Source organism: Lycorma delicatula, chromosome 2 (genome assembly GCF_047948215.1).
Source record: "Lycorma delicatula isolate Av1 chromosome 2, ASM4794821v1, whole genome shotgun sequence".
NCBI lineage: Eukaryota > Metazoa > Arthropoda > Insecta > Hemiptera > Fulgoridae > Lycorma > Lycorma delicatula.
Window position 1 is genome coordinate 83880772 of NC_134456.1, and position 27741 is coordinate 83908512.

The window sequence follows — 27741 nt, forward strand, 5'->3', positions numbered from 1 at the left end:
AATCGGACGATTGTTTGTAGAGATATTATAAGAGCACCCCATTGCACCTTCCAAAGCAGCGCCCCAGGGGCACACCGTTTGTTAGGGTCTAGCCTTGTAGGACGTGCTCGGATCACCTCACTACTCTAGTCTCACACGTAGTCCCCTCGGGAAGCCTGTTATTATTAAACAAAAAGTTTTTTAATTTAATATTATTTTATTTAATTCTATTATTTTTGTAATATTATTTATTCGATTGATTCGAATCATTCGGTTCAAACTTAGCTCACACAGTAATAGAGACTCACAGTTCATTAATTCAATTCATTAAAGTTTGTGCCAACAAACTTCAGTGAAGTTTGTTGGCACAAACTTCTCAGTTATGTCAAAAAATATGGTTGCGATTGATCGAGTAGTTTTTTTTGTTTATCAAGGGTTAACAAACAAAACCCTCTTTCTCTTTATATAATAGTATAAATTATGTTATTAGAAAATATGCAGTAAAGAAAAAAATAATTTTTTTTCCATTTTTGGGAAAGAAAAATTTGGGAGAAATTTCTTTTTAAACAGTAAGATAAGCATATACTGAGCTTAATATAAAGCAGGTTATGTTTGCAAAATTATGGGAAAATTGACCCCAAAAAACTATCTATCGCTTCCCTCTGGAGATATTGACCCAAATGTTTACCAAAAAATTGCCCGGTATACTCGACCTCTGTGCTAAATTTCATCAAAATCGATTTCCAAACAAAAGATATTTGGCTTCAAACATGCCAACAGACGTCCATACGCACGTTACGTTATCTCCGATTTGTTTTTTTTTTGGGTTGCTTGGGGTCATGAAAATCGAAAAATGCAAAAAGATCCCATTCTCGAATTTTTGACTGATTAACATACATTCTTTCTTACAGCAAAACTGTAGAGCTATGATACCAGGAAAGTAAAAAAGGAAACTTATATGAATTCACAGTTACAGTGGTTAATATTATTCAACCAAAAATTTTGATGTGAACACCACATTACTTCCTTGTACGCCTATTAAATTAAATATACACATTTTTTGCTGCACTTCATTTACACTTATTTCATTTGAAAATTAGATACGATCCTCCAATTCTTTAATAACGTGAACAGTTACACAATTACATTGTAGTGGATACCACCTTGCATCACACTTTTCTGTGGTGTCTGTATCAGCATTTTATATTAGTTTATACATAGATTTTGTTTCAAGTCGCTCAAGTAATTATGTGGTGTAAGTGAGAGCGTATCGGATCCCTTACCATGGTCACATCGGTTCGAATCTGGCTTCTCATACACATATATATTTTTTTAACTTTTTTTTAAATTTAAATATATTGATTTATTTATAATTATTAACCTCTGTAAAATTTTTTAATTAAAATGAAAAGTACAAAAAATTTTATTTCACTAACTTCTGATTTTTTTGATTTTTTTTTCAAATTGTTATGTTTTTGAATTATTATTTATTGTAATTGTTTTACAGTCAGAGGTTAATAATTATTAATAAATCAGTATATTTAAATTAAAAAAGAAGTAAAAATAAATATATGTGTATGAAGTCGGATTCGAACCGATGTGCCTCAATTAATTAATGAAATATTTCATTAATTAAAATTTCATTGGACTATAACTTTGGAACCAATGAAAATAAGTACTACTGATAGTATATAGTTGAAAACCTCTCACTGAGGGCTTATTACTGCAGTTAAGAAAAAGGCCAATATCCAAATATTTTGGATTTTTGACTTTTTTGGACACTTCTAGTTCAGTAGGTTGCAATCAAAAGAAGAAGCGCATAACTAGACGTTACAACAGTTCTACATCCAAAATTTCAACATTCTACGGCTAATCGTTTTTGAGTTAAGTGAGATACATCGGTACGTACGTACAGACGTCACGCCGAAACAAGTCAAAATGGATATTTCCGTTGAAATCTGAAAACCGAAATTTTTCGTGATCACAATCCTTCCTTTACTTCGTATAAGGAAGTAAAAAGAAAAATGAATTAAAAATTAAATAAAATTTAGTTTCCAATGGGAATAAAACTGATGAAAATTATTATGTGTACTAGCATTACTGATACAAATTTCTGAACGTATCAAATTATTCTTAGATTAAAATAAAATATTTTGTAGTTTGAAATCAAATTAATTTTTAAGTATCTTTAAAGATACAGAAATGACTTAAGGAAAAAAGGTAAAAATATACCTCATAAGCCATGTAACAACAAACTGCTTTAATATGATCTTTAGTGTTCAAGACAGCAAGAAAATCTTATTATGATGTTAACAACTTATGTTGTATCACTGAATATTTAAAAAAAAATCAATATCGCATAAATATTGATTTGTTTGCAGGTAACTAGAGAATAAAATAAGTTGTACTTTTGGAAAAAATGAACGCACTTAGGCCTCCTTTTAATAAATGTACGATTTATATTAAGCTCCATTATATGTTTATCATACTGTTTAAAAATAAATTGCTCCTAAATTTTTCTCATTCCTAAAAATAAAAAAATTACATTTTTGTTTATTCCATATTTTTTAATTGCAAAACTTAAATGTAGACGCATTTCCAATGAAAAGTTTAGCGATTTATTTGGCAGTTACATTAAAATATCAGTGTTTCTAAGAAGCAACTACAGGTAAATTGGTAGTATATACAGCCCGATCCTAGTTCTTAGTATTGTGATATGAAGACGGCACAAGGTAAACAAGCAATTTTACTAAAAATAGTACCAGTATTCTTACAACAAAAATTAGTCGACCTCTGATTAAACATCATAGTATTTTGTTGACATATGTAGCAGTGTATTTCAGTCGGTTAATGGAAGAACAACTATAAAAACATCTTTATTAAAGCATTACAAACGTCATTATTATAATGACTCATTGCATTCTTTCAACTATTGTAGACATAGCTTGCTCGCCAGATTCCGTCCCAAATGGTATTTGCGTGTGCCCACTGGTGTACAGCATTGTATTACCATGCGCGTACTGATGCAGCCAATCGTTTCTACAGAGTGTACCAACTAGAATTGTACGAGTATTTAAAAACCAGCTGATGCGACTAAATAAGAAAGAAAATGTCACATTTCACCAATATTCCTAGCGCGTGGACTATTTATAATTATCGTACCCTGTGCGAGGCTATCATGTGGATTACAGCATCGCGTTACATGTGATTATACAGATTATAATAGCATTATCTATTATTATAACTAATGATTATTTATACTAATTATTTAATTTATCAACATTAATGATGTTTCTATTTCTTAATAATTATATATAATTAATAACATAATTGTTTATTATTAGTGTTATTTGATCACTCCAATGTAAATTAAAATGAATTATTTAATAATAATTAATATTAAATTCAATTAAAAAATAATTTTATATTTGTTTTATTATTATTGTTATTAAAAAAGTAATTAAATATACTCGTATTTGTATATAAAATTGAATTTCAAAAAATTTACAAATGTAACTTAATAATTATCAAGTAATTTATGGTAATACGTAATCCTTAATTACGTATTATCATAAGAATATTAATTACATATTAATAACATCCTAAAGTTTCAATAACATTTTTTCCCGTCATTCATTTTTTTTTTCTATAATTTAACTTAATTTTAAAAATAATCGCTTGTAAACGAGAAAGATTCAGAACTATAAATTTTAATTTTTAAACCTCAATGACTTTTGTCGTTTCTTTGATCGTATAACAATAACAATTCATGCAATGAAACAAAAAACATATTTTAATTTCAATGTTTGATAAATTATTTAAAGAAAAAACAAACATCTCATTAATTATTTTTATGGGATTAGTTATTTTCAGTGACGGCTCGCGTATAGGCACTTTGGAACTGCAGCACCTCCTATTTCACTTCATATTAACAATAACATTTAATATAACGAGTCCTTTTTTCTTTAATTCTTTCTTTAAACTTGTACAATATATAATCCTTAAGCTTAATGTCAGCAGTCATTCCCCAGTTTATGAAAAAAATACAAAAATCTTTGTGTGTAACTCTACACTTCACAGTTCCAGCGACGTGGTGTTTGGCTGTTGTGCGCATGCGCACATAGGAAGCTGCACGCGAGGCTGCAAGGGAGAGAGAGCATATCATTTCCGCAGTGCTGACCCTGGTGTGCTGGTGGAGGGTAGTTTTATTTTTTTTTCTCCGCGTGTGTATGGAACGTTCCTTGTTCGTTCCTTTTTCTAGTTTAGTCGGTCGAAGGAATATGAAGCGATTTAGTTGTTTTTTCGATAGTGATCAGAAGATGGCGGAAAACAAACACTCTTTGATCCCCCAAATCTATCCAAAAATAAAAACGCTGAAAGGGCGAAAGAGAAGGTAATTATTAGAAACTAATAATATATTTGTTTCTGTGTACATAGAAATTTAAATTAAGCACCATGTTGGGCTGTAGTGTTTTTTAGCGGATATTTTATTAAGTTATTAACTAAAAATATTAAGAAATATTATCTGTATTGACAATTATTGTTATTCGGTTAAACCGAATTGTATTGTGTACCATATTCTTGAATGTGATGAAGTATAGAATTAGTTTATTATCCTGCTGTTTGATTCATTTTTTCGATTCTTTTATTTTACAGAAAACTTTTACAATGGCCTTGAAAAGGCCCAGAAAAAAATTTCTGGAGCAGCACCCCAACTAATTTTAGCTACAAGCCGCCAGTGATGCCAATTAGGAAGCACGTAAAGAGTAGGGCTCTTTACGAAAAAAACGTTAAACTGCAGTTGCTGACGGCAACTCGTGAAACCAAAACAAACAGCGAACACATTCCGCTCCAGTAAATGTATCCATTTTTAGTAACACAAAAAATGGTCGTAAGAAACAAAAGGAACAATATAATTTGAAAACGAAGGAAACCTGAAAGAAAAGGAAATCAGCCAGGATTAACTAACTATTAATCGTGGACCTATGGTGGCCGGTGACGAGAAAAAACATGTCGATAGTGAATCAACGCCCAGCAAAAACTACTGAATATATAATTGATGCAAATTTATATACATGTTTTTCTTACAGTGTAAGTACACAATAGGAAAAGATGTTTTGAAATTCCGAGTTTAAAGGATTAAAATGGGGTTACAATGAAATTTACTATTTTTTGAATTTCTTTGTAACAAATGAAAATATCAAGTAGATTTTTGGAGTGTGTAATCTTCAAGATCTGTATGTGTGTCATTTTAATCTGAAAAAACATTATAGATTTTTTGAAATTCCGAATGAAAAAGATTAAAATGAATTTTTGAATCTTTTTTGAAACCCAACTATTTTTTTTAATCTCTCGGTAACAAATGAAGATATCAACTTGACTTTTGGTGTATATGTAATCTTCAAGTAAATATCTAAGAACCAAACTCTAATTTTTTCGAAACTCGACCTTGAAAAAAATAAAGAAAAGTAAAAATATTTTGAATAATGATTGGAAATTTTCCCCATTTCCGAATATAATAAACCTACTGAATGTTCAGTAGATTTGGGCTTGCAAATACTCTTTAGAAAAATATCTAAAAATCATTTTCGGGTTTCTTTGAATTTTGATTTTTTAAGTGGCGTGACGGTGTACGCCGCGGCGGCTCAACCAACGCAGACACTGCCACTGTTGCTGTTTGTCGTGACTTGGCTGTATCTGCCTCCGGTTGTTACTTCATTAAAAAAATATAAAATAAAATAAAAGATTGACCGCGATGGGAAACGCAAGTAACCACATATAGCGCGGACGAAGCTGCAACTGGAATGCTAGTATGTATAATATATCGTTCTATATATATATGAATATTAACTTAAATGTAATTTATTTAATTTTATTTTTCTCCTGATTGGGTAGTATTAAATATAATAACAAGACATATTTTCTTAAAAATATTATCTTTATTAATCTTTTGGGTTAACCAATCAATCATAAACTTATAAATTAATTTTTTTTCCTGACCCCTGCATCGGTCCTTAAGCTAAGCATCGCACAATACAAGGGATTCCTTTTAACTCAAACGACCCTTCCCACCTACCGGCTATAAGTCGGTCAGTTTGCTTCTTTTAGTACTTTTGTATTGTCAGTTTTGTTTCGTAAATCTTGTATTGTAATTTCTAGTTTTTTCATGTCTTGTTTAATTTCGGTTATCCAAATCGGTGTTTTTGACATTTTCTAGTATTTCTTGATCAGTTTTCTGACGAGCCTGTTCAGTTCTGTTCTTATTGTGTCCAAAGAAGGAGATTCTTTTCTTTATAAGAGTTGGTTCTACGTCGTTATGTACCTCTTGGTTTGGTATTAATAGATTATTTATTTTAAAATAAATAATTAAAAATTTTTCTTAATATTAAATGCTTAGTATTAATAATATTATTTATTAAATAAAAAAATCTACAAACCGATACTGGTTATGGTTGTGGTTAACCATAAATATAATGATATGCACTGCATCTACTTAAATTTATTTTTACTTCCTTATTCATTTTACATAAAATATTAGTATTATCTAATCTTTTATCTTAATCATCATGAAGCGGTACTACTGGTTTAAGGTCAGATCCACTAAACTAACTTATTTGAACTGAAGAACGGATTAATTTAAACTAATCTAATAATGGTATTGAATTACACAGAGATTAGGATGCAGATTACGTAAATATATGTAATATCAGAGATTCCTAGGAGAAAGATTTAATATAAAATTTATTTTTACCGGAATAAAATATTTTAAAAATGACTTCTAACAGTAAAAATTTTGGAAAAAAATTAATGATCATTATTTATGAAAAGGTTACGAAAGAATATATTTTAAAAACTACGTAATTTCAATGTATTAGTTAAAACTTCTTCTATTCTCAGTCAGTTCAAAGAAATAGCATATTACCATACAATAGAACGAAGAAAATTAGAAAATAAAACAGTTCGGATAAAAAAAAAAACATTTTTCAATAATTTGTCTAAAATTGAAATTTTAAACGAAATTAAATCGAAACGATTTTCTATTCTAGAAGTTTAAAATACTAAATACAAACATTTTTCTACCTTCTTATTAAAACCATCGTACATTTAAAGTGAGATATAAAATTATTTGATAATTAGGAAAATTAGGAAAATTAACATATTAGTAAAATTAGAAAGTTAATATTTATTACAAAATAACTTGTTTTATGTTTCTTCTCTTTTTAACCGACTTCAAAAAAACGAGATAACATTATTTTATTTTATATACATATTTCATAGATAACAGTTATTACCTATAATATATTATAGGTATTTACGAGGGATATCTCTAAAATAAGACCGCTGGGAAATTTCTCTCCTTAACGTTGGCGAACCTGTGTCGTCCATGACCACACTGCATTGTTGTCTGTAAGTTGTCACCTTATAGTATCGTTGATTACGTGTGAGTTATTACGTTATAAAATGAATAGGAAAATCGATGTTGCCGCTGACTGTAAAATATGTGGACTCATACGTTTTTTAAACCATCAAAACGTTAAGCCGGCTGAAATTCGTAGGAAGTTGGTTGTGTGTACGGTGATAATGTAATGAACGAAGGAAACTTCCAAAAATGGTGTGAAAGATTTAGAAGTAACAGAATTAATGTGCACGATGAAGAACGTTCGGGGAGGCCCTCAGTAATCAGCAAGGACTAGTTGAAACGCGTCGATGATGAAATCAAAAAAGATCGTCGCTCAACGATTTCCGACCTGACCCTTCTTTTTCCTGATATTTCAAGAGCTGTTATCGGTCGCATTGTTCATGACCATTTAGGGTTCAGAAAGGTTTTTGCACGTTGGGTGCCGCATGTCTAAACGGAACGTCACAAAAATTCCGAACGGGATCAATTTTTGATGCGCTACACAGAAAAAGGTGATAAGTTCCTTAATTCAATTGTTATTAGCGATGAAACACGGATTTCGTATTACACGCCAGAGAGAAAACGGTAGTCAAGTGAATGGTGTCATCCTCAATCACCAACCAGACCGACAAAGATCAAGTCACAGCCATTTCGACGCAAACTGATGGTCAGAGTCTTTTGGGATCGGTTTGGCATACTGCTGATTGATTTCATACCACTTAGAACGACTAAAAAATGCAGAAAGCTACTGCGAAACTCTACGCAAGTTACGGCGCGCCATTCAAAATCGGCGACGTGGGCGGCTGACCGACGGCGTCGTCCTGCTGCACGATAATGCACGTTGACATGTTGCGGGTCCGACCTGTGATTTACTGAGAACATTTGGATTGGAAATTTACGATCACCCACCATATAGTTCGGACTTAGCTCCTTCTGATTACCATTTGTTTGGGAAATTGAAAGAATTTTTGAGTAGTAAGCGATTCGCGGGTGATCATGAACTTAAAAATGCTGTTAATCAGTGGTTAGATGGACTGGCGGCAGAAGAATACGACGAGGGTATATTGAAACTGGTATATCGTAACAATAAATGTCTTAATTCATGTAGCGATTATATAGAGAAGTAGTATAAGGTATGTAGTTTAAGAGAAGTAAAAAATATTTATAAAGTTTTCAGAATAAATGTTTTTAACATGAAACGGTCTTTACTTTAGAGGTAACCTCTCGTATTATAAATATTTTCAATGGTAATTTTTTATTTTATGTTTTGTTCGCGCATAGCTTTTTTCGTATTATTCCGATTGAAATAAATGTGGTTGTAATCGACGCAGTTGCATTTCGCGGTGCTACCATGATGTTGAAAAAATCGTTTAGACATAAAAAATCAGTCTGAAAATTGACAAAAAAATTTTTCGCCGTCCAGCAGGAGGGAGTGTGGGAATCCTGAAATTCTATATATATATACATCCACGTTAGGTGATGTTATCTGGTCTTCTATATGGTCTTCTATTCTTCAGAGGATCATATATATGAGTGTAAGTGAAGTGTAGTCTTGTACAGTCTCAGTTCGACCATTCCTGAGATGTGTGGTTAATTGAAACCCAACCGCCAAAGAACACCGGTATCCACGATCTAGTATTCAAATCTGTATAAAAGTAACTGCTTTTACTTCCAAATCAGCTGATTTGGGAAGACACGTTCACCATTAGACCAACCCGGTGGGTTAAGAGAATTTTAATAGTTGCGGTTAGAACCCACCGGGTTGGTGTAATGGTGAACGCGTCTTCCCAAATCAACTGATTTGAAAGTCGAAAGTTCCAGCGTTCAAGTCTTAGTAAAGCCAGTTATTTTTACACGGATTTGAATTAGTATTCAAATCCAATAATTAGTATCCACGATCTAGTGATCGTGGATACCTTTAGTGATCGTGGATACCTTTGGTGGTTGGTTGGGTTTCAATTTACCACACGTCTCAGGAATGGTCGTGAGAATGTACAAGACTACACTTCATTTACACTCATACATATCAACCTCTGAAGTATTATCTGAACGGTAGTAACCGGAAGTTAAACAGGAAAAAAAGAAAAAAAAAATTACAGATTGATAACTGATTAATTTAAACTAATCTAATAATGGTACTGAATTTCACAGAAATTAGGACATAGATTACGTAAATATACTCGTATGTAAAATCGGAAATTCCTAGGAGTAAAATTTAATATAAAATTTACTTACAAATAATTATAATTATAAACATTATAATGTTTAAATGTTATAACCATGTTTTATTATGTTTTTCTTTTTTAAATTTTATTTAATGTAATACAACTGATTGAGTTTTGATACGTGCATCACATTTAATGTCGGTTCCATTAATTAAAAGAAATAAGATATTCTTATAAGAAATAATAATAATAATAAGAAATAAGATACAGACATAAGAAAATTCATTCGTCTAAATAAAAAGTATTTTAATTTGATTTTTAACAAACTCTTTTTAATGAATTAATTATGTTATCATATATGTATATGTTACTTACTACGTAAATCTTTTTCCATAATTTTATCATCCCAACCCGGTAGGCAAAGACACCCGCCTTGTGACGCTTCCGGTCGCCACACCACACCCCTCCTTTCCTAACCCTGATAGGCTTTAACGGGAAAATAGTTTGATCAATTTATTTCAAAAGTTTTTTAAATATATATTACTACAAAATATGCAGAGAGATTAACATAGTTAAAAGTATAACTAAAATAATTAGCTATTTTAATACACACAGAGGTTTCTCTTCTTTTTTTTATTGTAAGAAAAATAATTTAAAAATTTACTTCATTTCTCTTTTTTATTTTTATTTATCATCAACAATGAACTGTATTGTAAATTAATGAAATATAAAAACTTAAGTACAAGTATTATCAATGAAACGATTGAAAATTAGGAATAATAATTATTAAAATAAAAATATAAAAAATAATTCCGCAAGAAATATGTAGTTATTAAGTAATTATAATCTACATATAAATATAATTTACTATATCAATCGCAGTACAACGTTTTACCGATTAGTTTAAAGATGAAGCTTAAATCTTTTCATATTAATCATAAAAAAAAGAGTGATTTATTTTATTATCCGACTACATTCTATTAACTTACGTAATTACATTACAGAAAATTATCTTAAAAAGAATTATAAAAAAAAAACTAACCTCTTTTTTGACTTCTTTTCAATCTATTTTACGCCGGAGTGAAATGCAAAAAAAATCCTAATAGATTATGGAATTAACTGCCTAATAAATAACATTATTTTCTTGTCTTCACCCAATTCGAGCATTTTTTTTTTTTTTTACTAGACATTCCACTATCGCTCATTTTTATTTAATAATTATTTTTCAGTTATTTAAAAAAAAACACAACAAAAGCACTTCTATGTTATTTTAATAAGCTGAGTTAAAAAAAAAAACTGCTTGATTAAAAAAAGTAACAATGTTTATACATCAATTCAAAGGATGAATTGATGTTTGTAAATAAAAATCTTATTAAATAATTTGCGTCAGTGTGGGCGATGTTATAGTAAATAACAATCGCAAGAAAATGATTATCTGGCACATGCATATTAATAATAATAATATGATTCACAGTAGCAGGTGTATAGTTAATGTAATTACGTGATCATTACTAGAACTATTTTCTTTTAATTTGCAGCACTTAATTTAAAATAATTTTAAGTAAATGTACGGTAAAGTTTTTTTTTTTATTATTAATAAACATTCTTCCTGTCGTATAGCGACTACTGTTAATTATTATCGTTCACATTTTTTTATCAGTATATAAATTTTTAATTCTTTTTTTATTTTTTCTAACTAATATAACTATTACTTAAAAATGATTAAGTTATTCAAAATTCACCCAAATTTTACGAGGGGAGTGAGAGAATATTAACCAATTAACAGAATATATTTTTAGAATTTTATCATTTTACAAAAGTGGAAATTCCAGATAAATTAAAAAAAATAGCCAAAAAATTGTATTTTTTTTTTTTGGTAATTATTTAGTTGAGGTGACTCACCCACAAATCACAAAAAAAATCATATCGTTGTAAAATCTTTTGAATTATATTTTATGATAGAAATGAACTGTCGGAAAAGTAGATATTTGAATATTGATACACTCGATAATGTAGATTCTCACCTCCGGATAATGTAGAATTCTTTCTTATTCACTACACTGCTTTTGTTATTTATAACGTATTTATTACATTACATTGTTGTCTGCTATTCTCTCATGGCGTCTAAGTTTTCTGAGTTTTCTTTATAGAATTTACAGGGTTCAATAAGTTAATAGAGTGAACTACAATGGATAAAAAAAATCTGCTGGACCTGAAATGTATACGTAAAAATTGTAAATTTACATTTATTACACTTATTGAATTCTCTCAGTCGGTTGATAATGTGAGAAAATTATTTTACAATCACGGCATTTTGCCGAAACACTATGACCATCGTGTAATAACGAAATGAAGCTGAATTAAGATCGACACATTTTCCGTTGTAGAAAACGCCTACGTGTAGTCAAGAAACATAAGAAATATGAAAGTTAACAGTGTAACGTAGCCATTTCGCAATACGCCGTTAGGTTAGAATTACCTGTTATTTTCTCCGTAATATAGTGGGTAATAAAGCCACCTCGGCAAGATATGTTATGTAGTGAGCTAAATTTATCGTCAAGTACTGTGATAAATTGGAGCAATTCTTTTCGGGAAATTTGTTTCGAATATTTGTGTTCTAATTCGAAAAAGGTTGGAGGAATAAGCAAAGTTGTAGAAATCGATGAAGTCAAAATCGGTAAACGAAAATATAATCGCGGCAGAATTATAAATGGAAACTGGATATTTGGTGGAATACAACGAGGCAGAAAAGAAGTTTTCACGGTTCCAGTACCGACACGTGATAAGGAAACTTTGCTCCGCATTATAAAGGACTATGTGCACCCAGGTACTACAATTATTAGCGACTGTTGGAAATCTTATGATTGCTTATAAACAGGAGGCTTCGGGGAAACTTAACTGTGAATCATACATACAATTTTATAGATCCGGACACTGGGGCTCATAAGCAGACAATCGAACATCAATGGGGGGGAAGTAAGAAGCAATGTGCCGCGTTATGGAAATTCCAAACAGCATTTCCACGGATATACGGCCGAATTTTTATTTAAAAGGAAGTATTGCGATTATAAAACACGATTTCACCATTTACGGCGAATTATAAGTGAGATACACATTCTGCAGAAGTATCATCGCAATCTGATTCAGATTAACTGTTTAATTAATTGTTTATATCTTTAAATATAATATTTCACTATGATATAAGTATTTTTTTCGATTTTCATTGTGTTATGTGTTATTTGTATCACATTGTAAATTTTTACTAATTTTCTATTTTCCAACACCCAAAATACATCATTAAATGAATAAATACTAATTTTGAATGAATTTCATATGTTTTTTTGTGATTTCGGGGTGAGGCACCTCAACTAAATAACTACCTTTTTTTGGTTTTTTTATTTTTATTAAAAATAAAGTAATGAAATAAAATACCACCATTCTTTCAATTTTATCATTTTTAAGAATCAATTATTTAAACTTCAAACTCATCGGTAATAAAATAACTAGTGGAATAATTAATAAATAAAACAATTTATCGGCAATATTAATATATATATATTACAGGAGTCATAAAATAATTAGCTTTTACAACTACGTCACTAAAATAAAGAACCTAAAACGTAATATTACTTTTAAAGCAATATTAATGAAATAAAAATAGATAATAGATGTATAAACAACAGTAAAAAGAAACTAACAAACAATTTTATTGATATAAAAACTAGAGAAAGACTTCTGTTAACAGTAGCTATTTATATAGAATTTTTGTAATAATTCATAATATAAAAACAGTTTACTGTAAATAGAACAATTTTAAATAATAAAATAAAGATTAAACAATTTCATTCAAGAGAATAAAAAAAAAAAAAAAATGTTGTGAATTAAACATTAATCCTATTAAGAGTTTTTAGGAAATTTTCGTTGTAAATAATTCTTATTTATTACTATTTAAAATTAATAATTAAAAATACATTTTTTTTAGAACCTGTAAAATCGAAAAATAATTTCATAAGTTTGTACCAATCATAAAAACACACACACAAAAAATATATATAAAAACTTAAAATAAAATAATTAAATAATATAGATCTACTCACCGAACAGAAAAAGGCAACTTGAATAACATGTCTGTAGACATATTGAACAGCGATCGGTATTGAAGTACTTTGACGGATAAGGGATTGACGAAGAGGGGATGAAACAATGTTGTTTTTTTTTTTACTACTTGTTTGACGACAGAAGACCTTTTTTACATTATAACTGTGGTAAGCATAGAGGCAGAAGCTGATACTGCTCGGCTGTTATTCATAATATCAACCGACTGCGGCAGTAAGTAATAAGTGGTTGTCCTCATCAGATATCTCCGGTTGACATTGCTTCCGCTGTAGCAGCAGTATTGAAATTGGACCTCCTGTACAATGAACCTGTATTTTAATGAAACATTATTCTTAGACTGCTAAATTTTAATTACTAAATATAAAAAAAAGTAGATCAGGTACAAAATACAAGTAACTAGTATTTTTTTTTCTAAATAATGCAAAAAATAAAACTAAAAAGAAGCCACAGATATATCATATAAAAGTAAGAACTAGAGTTAGTGATCTGTAAATCATAACTCTCCCACAGTGAGCCCACGTTCTGAATTGACATCACGTATTATTTTATTTCATATAACAAAATATTTCTTGGAACATTAATTTTTTTATTATTTTAATAACATATTAGCAACAGTAATTTTACGAAAAAGATTTATAAATTTTTTTTAAAAATATCACTCTTAAATTAAACGCACTAAAAGGTAAAAAATAGGTAGGACGGTATCTCAGAATGGATTTAATGGAGATATGTAAGATTATGTGAAAATCATAGCTTAAAATTAAAAATTTTGCAAGTTTTTTCATATGCGTGATGAATAGCTTAAAGAATGGGGTGCAGCGGCAATTTTTAATTTGAAGCTATGACTTTCACATAATCTTACATATCACCATCAAATCCATTCTGAGATAACGTCTTAAAAATATTTTTTACCTTTTAGCGAGTTTAATTTAAGAGTGGTGTTTTAAAACATTTTTTAAATTCTACTTTTTAGTGAATTTAATATAAGAGTGGTTTTTAAAAAGTTTTCTTTATATATTTTTTATTTTCTACATTTTAATCTTCATAAGTTTATATACTTTACAGCTGCGCTAGCGCACCAGATTTGAGCGTATTTAGTGAAAGATCGGATCGGTACATTTTACGGTGGGCGAGTGCAATCAAAACATAGGGTTAAACGATTTAATTTCCGGGTAACCACCGGTCGATCAAGAGTGTACCCGATACGTTAAACAGTTAGCGATCGACCTGCTGATACATACGCCGTTTGAATCGTGAAAATCGGACTAGCGGTTGACGAGATATTACGGTGGCACCCCATCACACCCTCTCTCCATTTCCGAACGGCGCCCCGGGGTCACTTGAAAATATTATTATCCGACGGATACCACTGGAAACGGATAAGGTGTCGTGGAGGGGATCGAACAATTTTTCAGAACACTAGGACGAACCGTTTTACAGATATTTGCGATTTTCGTTCGAAAATTCGGATACGGTTAAAAAGTACTAAATTTTCCCAAAACTTCGGTCGCTACTGTACACAATTTATAGCGGTAACTGTATATCGTAATATATTTCTCACTTAAAATTGCTTTCACTAAGAAAATAAGCGTAAACGAGGTTGCATAAGTTCAAGGGACATTTTTTTCTCTTACCAACTTAGGGGCATCTTAGTCACTTAAAAAGGTTGCTAAAATGTTTCGTCATCAGGAGTAAAACTTATACAAAATTTCAGAGCGAATGGATAGGCGTAAGCGCTTCAAAATTCGACTGAAAGGTTCCGTACCATGAATATCATATATATAGTCTAATCTTACGTACACTGTCTAAGAGCGAGTTAATATAAAAGTGGTTAAAAAACATAAGCAAAGTATGAACAAAACAGAATACAAAATATTTTGGTTCAAGATTCGAAAATAAAAACCAAAAATTGTATATGAAAAATAAGACGTAAACAATTAATGATCTTTCATTACATATTAATAAATATATTTGGCACCATTCAGAGAAAAAAAAGAAATCAATATTAATAAAATTACAAGTAAATAACACAACGCTACAACTAAAATAAAAAAAGTTGATAACACAGTTGTAGGACTTTCCCGTCACGCGGCTAGCCGCGTGACGGGAAAGTCCTACGATGAAATCTGGAGATACTGAGGGTGACCTTGCTCTATAGCCTCACCCCCTTCTTGACCTTTTAAGGTGAAAATTTAATGGCATTAATGCCCCATATATAGAAGTAATCTGACCGAGTTTGATGGTAATCGGTCTAGAAGTTCTAGAAATATAAGATGATTTAGAGGCCAACACCGAACACAAACGCGCGCGCATACATACGAGCATTAACATCCGGAAAATTTCCATCCGGTTTTTTGGGTGTTTCTTAGGTGTCAGAACGTTAAGATCCGGTGAATAGGATCTATTTCACGCTGTCTAGGCGGGAAAGTAATATATATATATATATAAAAGGTGTTCCAAAATGAACTGATAATTTAGGTTTTTAATAAAACACATTCTTTATTTGATAACTGATTATATTTTTGCTTTATTAGAAAACAGTGACATGAAAAGCAGTTATGTGATACAAAACATCTGCCAAATGAGCGTAACCCTGACCTTGGCTGTACATGTTCATTCTTTTGACAAACTTTTCCAAAACATGTTGACATAATTGCTGGGAAATGTCGACAATATTATGTTGAATTTTTTCTTAGAGGTCCTCAATTGTTTGCGATTTATTGATGTACACTTTATACTTAAGACAACCCCAAAGAAAAAACTCCAACGGTATCAAGTCACATGATCTTAGCGGCCAATTCACATCATATCGCTGCGAGATACTACGACCGTTAAATTTTTTTTACAATAACTGCATGGTGTCATCGGTGTGGCATGTTACACCGTGTTGTTGAAACCATGTCCTCCAAATACGTATCATTAATTTTAGGTCGTAAAAAGTTTAAAATCGTTTAACGATATCGAACTCCATTGACGGTAACGGCATCTCGATTTTCAGGTTCGAAGTAGTAAGATCCGATAAATTTCCCAGCCCAAAATCCGCATCAAGCTGTGACCCGACGAAGATGCTTAGGAAGTTCTTAAACCTTTTTTGAATTTTCTGATGGCCAAATTCGACGATTTTTTTAATTGACAAAATCGATAAGAAGAAAATGTGCTTCATCACTAATTTTTTCGGAAACTCGTTATATTGTTATTTTTACAGTTTCTACGCGTTATTCAGTTGTATTTTTTCCATTATTTAACCTCAATATTTACTGATAACAGCATATAAAAATCTCTACTCTGGTTTTACTGCGAAAAAAATGGCGACAAATTTAAAATATCAATTCATTTTGGGACACTATATATATATATATATATATAAACTGTGAAAAGTGTAACAGTAAATGAAGCGAGCTTTTTAGATAAATTTAAATATTCAAATAGTCCCAATAATAATTTATTTTAATCTGTTAATAAAGGACTGTATCGAGAAAGATAGGTTTGGTTGATATTACTATATTATATTAATATCAACCAAACCTGTTTTTCTTCTTTTTTTTCGTACTGCGGTGGTATGAAATATTTGAAAATTTGTTGTTTTTACTAACTTATGAGAAAACATAAATAGAAAAATATTTTACTTAGATCGGTAAATAATTTTATACGTTATACAGCGTGTCCCTAAAAAAATCAACCGATTTTAAAATTTCATATCTATTCAGCTTTATTTTGATCGCGCTAAGTACAGTTAGAAAGAGGGAACTCTCGAGTTTCATTTTCCATTAGGACGGAACCCCACCTTACAGGAATCTGTACGTTCGAGAATTTTTTAAGGATAGAATGGATAGAATTTTTGAATGGATCGGCCGTACGGGACCTAACGATTCAGCTTTACATCACTGGCCTCCAAGTTGCCAGAGCTCACTGTGCGCGAATTTCACTTGTGGGGTTTTGTAAAAGATTCCGTCTAAGCTCCTCCCTTTCCAGCTAAAGCGGTCAACTACGGAATCGCATAACAGAAGTCGTGGCAGCAGTGAATAGAGAAACGCTTTCTAATGTGTAGGAAAAATTCGACTTCCTTGTGACTCCGTTTATCCTTATGCCGTTCATCCCAAGAGAGGGCATATCGAGCACCTATGACTTGGTTTGTAAAAAAACTTCATGTATAAACCTTTAATACAAAATTAATCTTAAGTTTGTATATTCAATATTTTCAAAATATAAACAATTCAAATCGAATGATTCTTTTTGAAACAATTATAAGGAATAGGTTGATGTACTACCTCATTGATAAACAAAAAGGAATTACCCTATTTTTTGTGGAAGAACTGATGAAATCATAAGAAACCCTTGATCAGAGTAGCGTTACAAAATACACAGTTATATATAAAAACAAAAAAAAAAATAAAAAATAAATTTGTTTATTGCAGTAGAACAGCAAAAGCCATGATATGGTGGGTTAATAACTATAAAATATACTGGATTAATAATATAAAACACAGTGGCAAACACTATTTATAATAATGGCCAAATTAAAATAAAAAAATAATTTAACAATTACAATTAGATTATACACAACAATAATAACAATAACTTAGTTAATTTAAAATTATTTCTAGGCCAAACATACAACGACTTCCTTAAATCTTCCATGAATTACGTAAAAGACTGGAAGAAGTCAATTTTATTTTTGATATATTCTGCAGTGACCGTGCTTCGGACCGTAGGAGATATAGTTTGTAGCCGCAAACTAAGTGGATGGAAGTTTCTAACATATTTTCTCTGAGTTCTGATTGAGATATGGACAAGAATAGTATTAAGACTGTGAGTACTTTTATAAATAATAACAAAGTCAAAAAAATCTCTTCTACTGCACAAGGGTGGTAAATCCAAACGCCGACGGATATCACAGATGCTTAATTGCCAACCAAATTTGTGACGGAACCAATGTAAAAAATTATTCTGAACACTCTCTATTATTTTCGCAGTATGGTTCTAGGTGGCTGTGAAATATTCTAATTGATGCGAACTAAGGATTTGTAAAGTGTCAGACATGAGTTTGAAACGGTCTTGCAAGCCATTTATCAGCCCGACCAAGGTTGCTTGGTCATGCTTGGTTGCCTTAGTAATTACAGATATAACGAACACATGAGATCTTTTAAAAATTAAAAACAAGATTCTAATTATGCTATGCATTTAGTAAAAGAAGGACATGCCCCGATGGAAATGGAAGAATCAGTGAAATTAATTCACAATCGTATTAAAGGCAGAAGAATGAACATTTTAGAAAATTTAGAAATCTTCAAATTAAAAAGTAACAACAAAACGATCATAAATGAACAGATCAACGATCAAGTGGACGTCATTTTCAAGAACTTCAATCTACTGAAAACAGGAAATGGATAAATAGAATTAAAAGATAAGTATAACCGTTAATAACAAATAAACAGGAAGAAGACTAGAAGGGGCGTTGACTAAACGCTACATAAATATTAACAGAAATTTACTAGGACAATAAGTTTTGACGATGGAGTGGTTCCGAAACGCGTTAGCAAATAATAAAAGAATGAAGCTAAGAAAGGTAAACAGTACTCAACCTAAAAGTTATAGTTTTAATTAACATTAAATGAAGATGCAGAAAATCGTTTTTTAAGTTTTTAATTCACCCAAAACTTTATTTCAACTCATTAAATTTTGAATTTAAATATGATTTATAATAAATAAAAAACAATATAAAATATTTTTAAAATAATAAAAAATAAAGAAAATCATACGTTGAAATAAGTAGATAATAAATTCATTATTATTGATTGTTTAAATTGAAAATTAAGAAAAAAATCTGATGTAGACAGCACGTGACTTCCTGGTACGCCTATTAAATTACACTTAATACACTTTTTTTATTAAATGAAAAGTACATAAAATTTTATTTCATTAATAACTTCTGATATTTTTCATATATATATATTTTGTTATTATTGAATATTATTTATCGTGAAACTTATTTTACAATCAGAGGTTAATAGTTATTAACAAATCAATGTATTTACATTTAAAAAAAGGAGATGAATTCTAATTCGAACCGATGTGCCTTCCTCTAAGATCCAATTATTTCATTAATTAAAATTTTATTTAGTTATAACTCTTGGAACCAACGAAAGTAACTGCCACTTATATCGTTGAAAATCTCTCAATGAGGATCCAAAATAAAAAAATAAAAATGGATTTTGGGCTGCCTTGGACACTTTTAGTTTCAGTTGATTGCAATCAAAAGGAGCACAACTACATGTTAGAACAGTACTAAATCCAAAATTTCAACATCTTACGGCTAATCGTGTTTGAGTAATGCGAGATACATACGTACGTACGGACGTCACGCTGAAAGTAGTCAAATGGATTCAGGGATGGTCAAAATGGATATTTCCTTTGAAATCTTAAAACCGAAATTTTTCGCGGTTAGAATACTTTCTTTACTTCGTACAAGGAGAAAGTATGAGCTACTAAACAAACGTAACATAACGAATGAATTATGCGACAACAGTAAATACTTGCAGAACATCAGAGTCTTTGCAATCGAAAAAAGAAAGCGCCAAGGAGGAGCCAGGTGGCCGGATGAGAGAAAAAATAACTTCTAAGAAGAGATGAAAGTTTACTGACTTATAGTTTTCCCTTATTGCAAAAGAGAGAAATGAAAACTCAAAAATCCGTCAATTAATGTGTGCCTACCTAGTCCGTCTAGAAGAATAAATCGTAAGAGAAAAAAAAATTGAAAGAGTTAGTGCCAAAAAAAACAAAAAAAAAACAGAATATGTATTTTTAGAGTTGAAGAATAGATTTTTAAAGAAAACTTTTTCAAACAAGAGGTAAGTATTAAAAATTAATAAACACGACTGCCGAAAAAAAACAATGCCGATAAACACTGCTCTTTTTGTTCTGGTTTAGTTCCATCCTGATTTTGTATTATACTAGCAAATATCCCGTTTGAAGTTTGAAAATCGGAATATTGTTTGTGAAGGTATAACATTTCCGAATAACCGTGATCTGTCAGATCGAGAGTGTACCTGATGCATGCAAAAGTGAGTCTAGCCAACCGTTTGAAACCAGCTAACCGTTTGAATTTTGGAAAGTAACCTACATTTGAAAATTTTGAAATTAAGCCTTCAGCCGATTGAATTTTGAAAATCGGACGATTGTTTGCAGAGCAAACCATTATAAGAGCACCTCCCAAAAACAGCGCCGCAGGGACAATCCGTTTGTGACCAGTTGGTGGTGAGTGTATCAGTGTCCTTTAAAGGTCGCACGAGATGCTCGCATCACTTCATCTTTCTAGCTTCACTCATAGTACCCACGGGAACCCCATTAATAAATAGAACATTTTAAATTTATTTATAATATCTTATGTTAAAGAAAATTTAATTATATTATTTTTATAGTATTATTCATTCGATTGATTTGAATCATTCAGTTCAAACCCAGCTAACACAGTGATAGATGCGGATAGTTAACGGTTCATTAAAGTTTGTGCTTCAACCGGCAAACCTCCACTACTACATATATATATATATATATATATATATATATATATATATATATATATATATATATCGTGGTTTCTGATTAAAATTTAATTTAGTTAACAAGTGAGTCAAGATAATAAAAAAACAAGATAGCCGCCACATATCGATTAAGGTCTACTTTTTGTAATAACTGTGTTGTTTGTCGTCGGATTTTTACGACTAAGGTGTCGATTTGTTCACAAATAAACGCAATTTGATAAATCTAATAATTCCTAAGATATTTAAGATTGAAAAATTGAAACGACCACCATTTTTTTATTTGCCAAAGAAGAGTGTCGTTATGTTCTTCCCTGTTAAATAATGATAGTTTAAAATATAGCACAAAAGTTTATTGCGTTATCTCCAATTGTTCTTGAAAAATAATTTTTTTCTTATAAAACACAAAGTGGCGGACAGACAGAATATGTTTCGTATCTATGTTCACTAGACATTTTTTTTTCAGTATGTTTAAGTAGAATCACTTCCAGAGTTTGGCCTACCTTTTAATGATACTCTCTCTATATATTTATTTATAGAGCCTGACACACCCGAATACGTTAGGATTCTAACACGGGGTCAAACATCTAAATCGGTTCAGCCATTGAGCTGCTATGGTAGAACAAATAAATATACATAGATAAATACATTACACTACGTTTTGGGCAGTCGTGTAAAAATGTTCATACATAGGTCAAGTTTTATTAACCCACGGGGTTAGTCTAGTAGTTAACTCGTCATCACAAATCAGCTGATTTCGAAGTAGAGAGTTCTAAGGTTCAAATTCTAGTAAAGGCAGTTACTTTTATACGGACTTCAATACTAGATCGTGAATACCGGTGTTCTTTGGTGGGCGGGTTTCAAATAACCACACATCTCAGGAACGGTCGAACTGAGACTGTGCAAGACTACACTTCATTTACATTCATACATATCATCCTCATTCATCCTCTGAAGTAATATCTGAACGGTAATTCCCGGAGGATAAACAGGAAAAAGAAAAGAAAGTATCGACAACTATGGCGATTTACGTTACCGTTTAAAAACAGTGGCCTTATCACTAAAAAATATGTTGTTTAATAAATTAGGGCCATCAGAAATATTGTTCATCATAATTTCGCAGAACTTAAAGTCTGCGATCATAGTCACCTTGATTAAGTGCTTGGATCAGATGAATTTTGAAGGGCTTAAAATTTCCATTTTTTAATGTTCGAATCACTGAACTTTGGCTAATGTTATGTTTTCGTGCTGCTATCTAGTTTCCCAGTAAATTTTTGCATAATCTCTAACGATTTGTTATTATTTGTTGCAGATTTAGCCCTCCCTGGCTCTTTCCTATTATTAATGCATCCTTTTTCTTTAAATCGTTTGATAGTTTTTGACTTTGTACCTTTTGAAATAGGGTTTCGATTATTATATTGCAGCGAACAAATCACAAACTTCATTTTACAACCTAATCCTATGATCAAAGCTCTCTCATCATTTAAAAGTGTGATCCTCTCCTCTTCACTAATGAAATGTTAATGTTATAGAAAAAATTAATTCAGTAAAAAAAAAAAAAAAAAACTACAGAAAAGGTATAAATAATAAAAGTGGCTTACAAATGCAGTGAACGTAGACAAAATCAATTAGCCAACCGATCACAATAATCATAAGAAACTAACAGTGTAGTAATGAAACACTTTTAATGGAATATTATACAACAATCAAATAAGCTTCATTTTTACAACAATGGTAAAGTACCATCAATGATCAGATGATCAGCATGTTAGGGGACAATATTTTTATTTATTGACTCATTAAATTGGAAAAAACCAATTTTTTGTGTTAAATTTTTTTTTTTTTTAATTTAAATTAAATTAGAGTAAAGTTTAATTTAATTCAACTTAATGTTATTATTTGAACTTACTAAATTTACTAATTTTCAGTATCCAAAATTTATCCCGCTCCCATTTTGGGTACAGAAATCGTAGCAACCTTTTATTTATACCATTCATCTTCTCTTAAAGACACTTTTAAAATGTTGTATCGCACAAAGGATATTATCATTTAAAATATTTGAGTTACAACCCCTGGGGTACCACCCTCAAGAGGGAGTTGAAATTGTATTTTTCGTCAAAAAGTAAAGTAGTTGACCGATATCTTATCCTGAAACTTACAGTATTCTATCTGAAACAGTTTTAAAGTTGTTGAAGGGTTTCCATATCTTTCACTCGTTTTTTTTTTATTCCACTCTACCCCCGGGCCGGATCCACAACAAAAAAAAGCACAGCCCAGGGGGTTGTCTACTCAAACGGGCCTCCTCCCCGTCCGACGACCATAAGTCTAGTCCGACAGGTCAGCCCGCCGCTTAGATGTTCTCATTGCCTGCCTCTAACCCGGCAGGGGTATCCAAGTCCGACCATGTCGTTCCTGGACTCACCCCAGAAGCCGGGACTTGGTCTTGACGCCAATGCTTCTACTGAGAGTACCCTGTGCAGGGCATTCACATCTGGTCTCTGTCTTTTTCGCGAAGGGATGAGGTAAAGTTAAGTATACCTATTCAGATTACAAAGATAAAACTTAATAACTAATTAAACACACATCTATCTTTACAGTAATATTTAAATGTGTGATTCATTCGCAAAACGAATTACAACAAACAAATATTACTTACTAATAAGTAATAAAAACATTAAACGACATAATCTTGCGCATTTATTTAGTTTAGTCTTATATATATATATAAACTGTGAAAGGTATTTCTATCCAAAGAAGATAACATGTGTCTAATTAAACCAATTACTAAATTATTTCTGACTTACGTGACAAAAAATATGTCATTATGACCTTGCGGATTGACACAACAATTTTTAACTGAATTCTTTCATTTATCATCATACAGCTAATATTTTCAAATAAAAAAAAAACTACATTTCATTTATTTTTAAATATACTTTTGTGCAAAGTATTTCATTTATAAACCGATTTTAATTTAATAATATTTAAAATTTCATGCAAAAAAATATAATCAATATTTTTAACAAAGAAAATAAAAAAAAATATATATATATTTAAATGGCCATAAATTAATACATCCGACATATTATTATTATATGACATTCTGAAATTCTCTGTGTTAGAAAATAGGTTTTATAAAACCCTTAACTATCCATAAAAAACCTGTGGATTTAAAAAATACAATAAAATCATTCTCAAAGATAATAACATCCCTCACCAACCTTACTAGAAAAAAGTGAGGAGTGAGGTAATCTCCAGTTGCCTTCTTTTCTAAGTTGAATATTATTTCTACCTAGTAACCGAAGTGTACGAAATGTTAAGTTTTTCAAAAACGATCCTTTCACTTTGCTCAGCTGGAATTATTTTCAAACTGGTACTTATTGTATTACAGATGCTTTACAAGTGTTACAACAATAACAAACACTGGGACGATTAGTAAGTATAAAGTAACAAACATAAGTAATCTTTTTTTGAAAAAAAAAATGCATTGTAGCTCAACACATTGCTTCTACTCAAAATAAAATAATTTTTCTCTAACCTAATGAGAAATCAATTTTTTATGAAGACGTGTTTATATTCTTGTAAACAATTTTATAAAGGCTGAAATATGTACACAACAGGCAAACGGTAAGTATATCTATAAAAGAGAACTGTATGTTTAAAATGTCTAATAGTATACGAATTAATAAATAGTACTTACTGATCGAATCAGTAAATAAAGGAACGAAAAAAATAATTTTATTCTATATAACGCAAAAATTGTTTAGATTTTTTATTATAGGTGTCATTACGTGCATTTTCTGTAAATCGAAAAGTATACAAAAAAATTGAAATAATTACGGACAGGATTATTTTGTAAACTTATTATGTGCCATTATAACGTTGGGCGTAGAATCTTAATACAAAGGAACGATTTAACATTTTGTGTTATTAAATAAATAAATAATTTTTCTTTTTTTTAGAAACAAAAATTATTAATGTGGAGAAATGATGAAAATAATATTATATATATTATCGATATTTATTCACCATTTACATAAAAAATTTGTAATATAGAAAAAAAATTAACCTAAATTTAAAAAGAAAATATTTACAGGAGATTGAAAATTACAAAAAAGGATGAAATTTTTGTAATTTTGGATTTTTTCATAGTTTTTAATTTATTTAATTTTTTTTTCTGTATGAGGTCTGTTCAAAAAATAACTAATTTTTTTTTATCATTAATTTCACAGATTATTGGTCCTTGTCCCCTTCAAAGTACCCTCCTCACCAATTCACACACTTTTCCCAGCGGTTTTTCCACTTCGCAAAGCAGTCCTGGATAGTTTCATTTGAAATGACATTTAAGGTCCGTGACACATTTGCTTTAATATTATTAATAGTCTCAAAACGGCGTTTCCTTTCATCACAGATTTTAATTTCGGAAATAAGAAAAAATTGCAAGGAGCCAGGTCTTGCGAGTCGGAAGGCTGAAAGAGGACACAGTCATCTGATTTTTGGCACAAAACTAACGAATTTACAAAGCTGAGTCTGCGGGCACATCGTTATGGTAAAGTAACCGTGAGTTGTCTCACCACAACTCCGGCCTCTTTCTGAGGATTTTTTCAAGTAACCGATATAAAACGCCTCAATATTACGCACGGTTCACCGGTTTCACCTTGAGGCAAGGAATTCAAAATGAACGATTCCATTAAAATCGAAAAAAAAACCAGAAAGCATCACTTTGACATCGGATCAAGATTGACGCGCTTTCTTGGAGTGTGGTGTCCCTTTCCGATCCATTGTGATGATTGAACTTTTGTCTCGACGTCGTAGCCGTAAACCCGGTTTTCGTCTGCCGTTATGATCCTTTGCGTGAATGTTTCATCGTCATCGGCTTGTGCAAGAAGTTTTCGACGTACATAAACTCGATGTTCTTTCTGTTGTTCGGTCATCAAACGAGGAATAAACTTTGCTGCGACTCGATGCGTATTCAATTTTTTGGTGAAAATTTCATGGCATGATACAAAATCTAATTTCATTGCATTACAAATTCTAATCTCTTCTGCAAGTTCTCTTGACAGTCGATCGGCGATTTGAACGCACCAGAACGTTGATTTTTTGAACGTAGATGTCCTACCGTACTGCTGTGGGAAGTTAACCTAGAGATATATATGGCTGACCACCGGCCAATAAAGGCTTCAAGCGCTTTAATATGGTGGACAGGCACTTGCTAGCATTCAGCGACCTAGGCGTGGCAGTGAATTGCTGTCTAGACAAAGTAAATTTTAATTTACGGATGTCATATATATTTTTAGTAGTTAACGGGGTGCACCTACCCATTTTAGCAAATATATGACAAGTGAGCGGGTGGGACACGTAAGTCGGTGGTGTATGGTACCGCGCTTAGTCCGCTCACGCTGTTAGGTAAGTTCTAGGGGCTATTTAGGACAATGGTCGCTAAACTGTTTTGAGGTTCAGTAGCCGTTTGTGGCATAGACATTCGGTCTTATGCTTTAGGGCGACCGAATGGGGTTGATGGCGGGAGATATGCCAAGCAAACCAATGAACGTAGATGTCATCAGTCAAAGTCGAAGGCCTTCCTGGTCGAGGGTCATCTTCGATTACTGATGACTACCTTTAAATCTTGAAAACCATTCGTAACATTGCGTACGACCCAGAGAATCATCTCTATAAGCTTGTTTCAAAAGTTGAAAAGTTTCTGTGAAAATTTTCTCCGGTTTCACGCAAAATTTGTACCGTTGCTCCCGAAAACGTACATTACAAAAATCGCTAACACTTAAACACGTTGCACTCAAATAACAGTAACACGAAAAATAAACGTGATATCAAAAATCCAAGAACATGTGGTTACAGAGAGATTATGCGGAACACAATGATGTCGACCACATATCACTAAATACCTCTGTTGGCGCATAATTGAAAAAGTACTGTTATTTTTTGAACAGACTCCGTATATTAGATTCTGTTATTTTTTTCTTTTACTCTACGGAAGAAAAAAATTGTTTTTAATAATGTACTGTACGGTTAAGGAAATGTATCTTATCTTCCGTAAGTGTATTTTATACTCATGATGAAAGTTAAGGTACGTTTTTTACACAATACCTAGAACATAATTACTATAAAACTGATTTAAAGAAGAGATCGGTCACCTTCAATAAAGTGCAACCACCGAATTCCTGTGATGGCTTGTTTTTTACTCATTTGATATTGCCCAACAAGTTTCATATCCCCCAAGATCTTCTTTAACCACGACTTATTAATTTTTACTTTCCTGGCGAATATAGCTAAGTAACTGTATTAAACGGGAAAGTATGGTGATCGTGTCAAAAACTGGGTACCGGGTTTTTGCGAATCTTTACGTTTTAGAGACCAACTAGTTCATCTAGACCGAAAAAACATACGTATTCCTATATATGTATATATGTAATTTGACTCAAATATGCATTCCTATATAGCGGACATTGATCATATTAGTTATTTCAAAATTCGTTAACGAGGGTGGGGGTGTCACGAAAAAACAAATTCCAATTTCTTCAGAAGT

At 31.2% G+C, this 27741-nt stretch overlaps 1 protein-coding gene across 9 annotated transcripts in view; it reads right to left on the minus strand.

Annotated features, from left to right (window-relative positions):
• Positions 1–27741, minus strand: part of fray (oxidative stress responsive kinase frayed) — a 196230-nt gene that overhangs the window by 165295 nt on the left and 3194 nt on the right. For 7 of the 9 annotated variants that reach the window (XM_075355660.1, XM_075355665.1, XM_075355664.1 and 4 more), the window contains exon 2: positions 13641–13954. Coding sequence is in view for 2 of the 9 variants with exons in the window: in XM_075355667.1 (XP_075211782.1) it covers positions 13641–13681 (41 nt within the window). In the remaining 7 variants the exon portion in view is untranslated. Of the gene's footprint in view, positions 1–10585; positions 10608–13640; positions 13968–27741 lie in introns of those variants that run through there. The other 2 variants (XM_075355662.1, XM_075355670.1) reach the window with 2 other exon arrangements.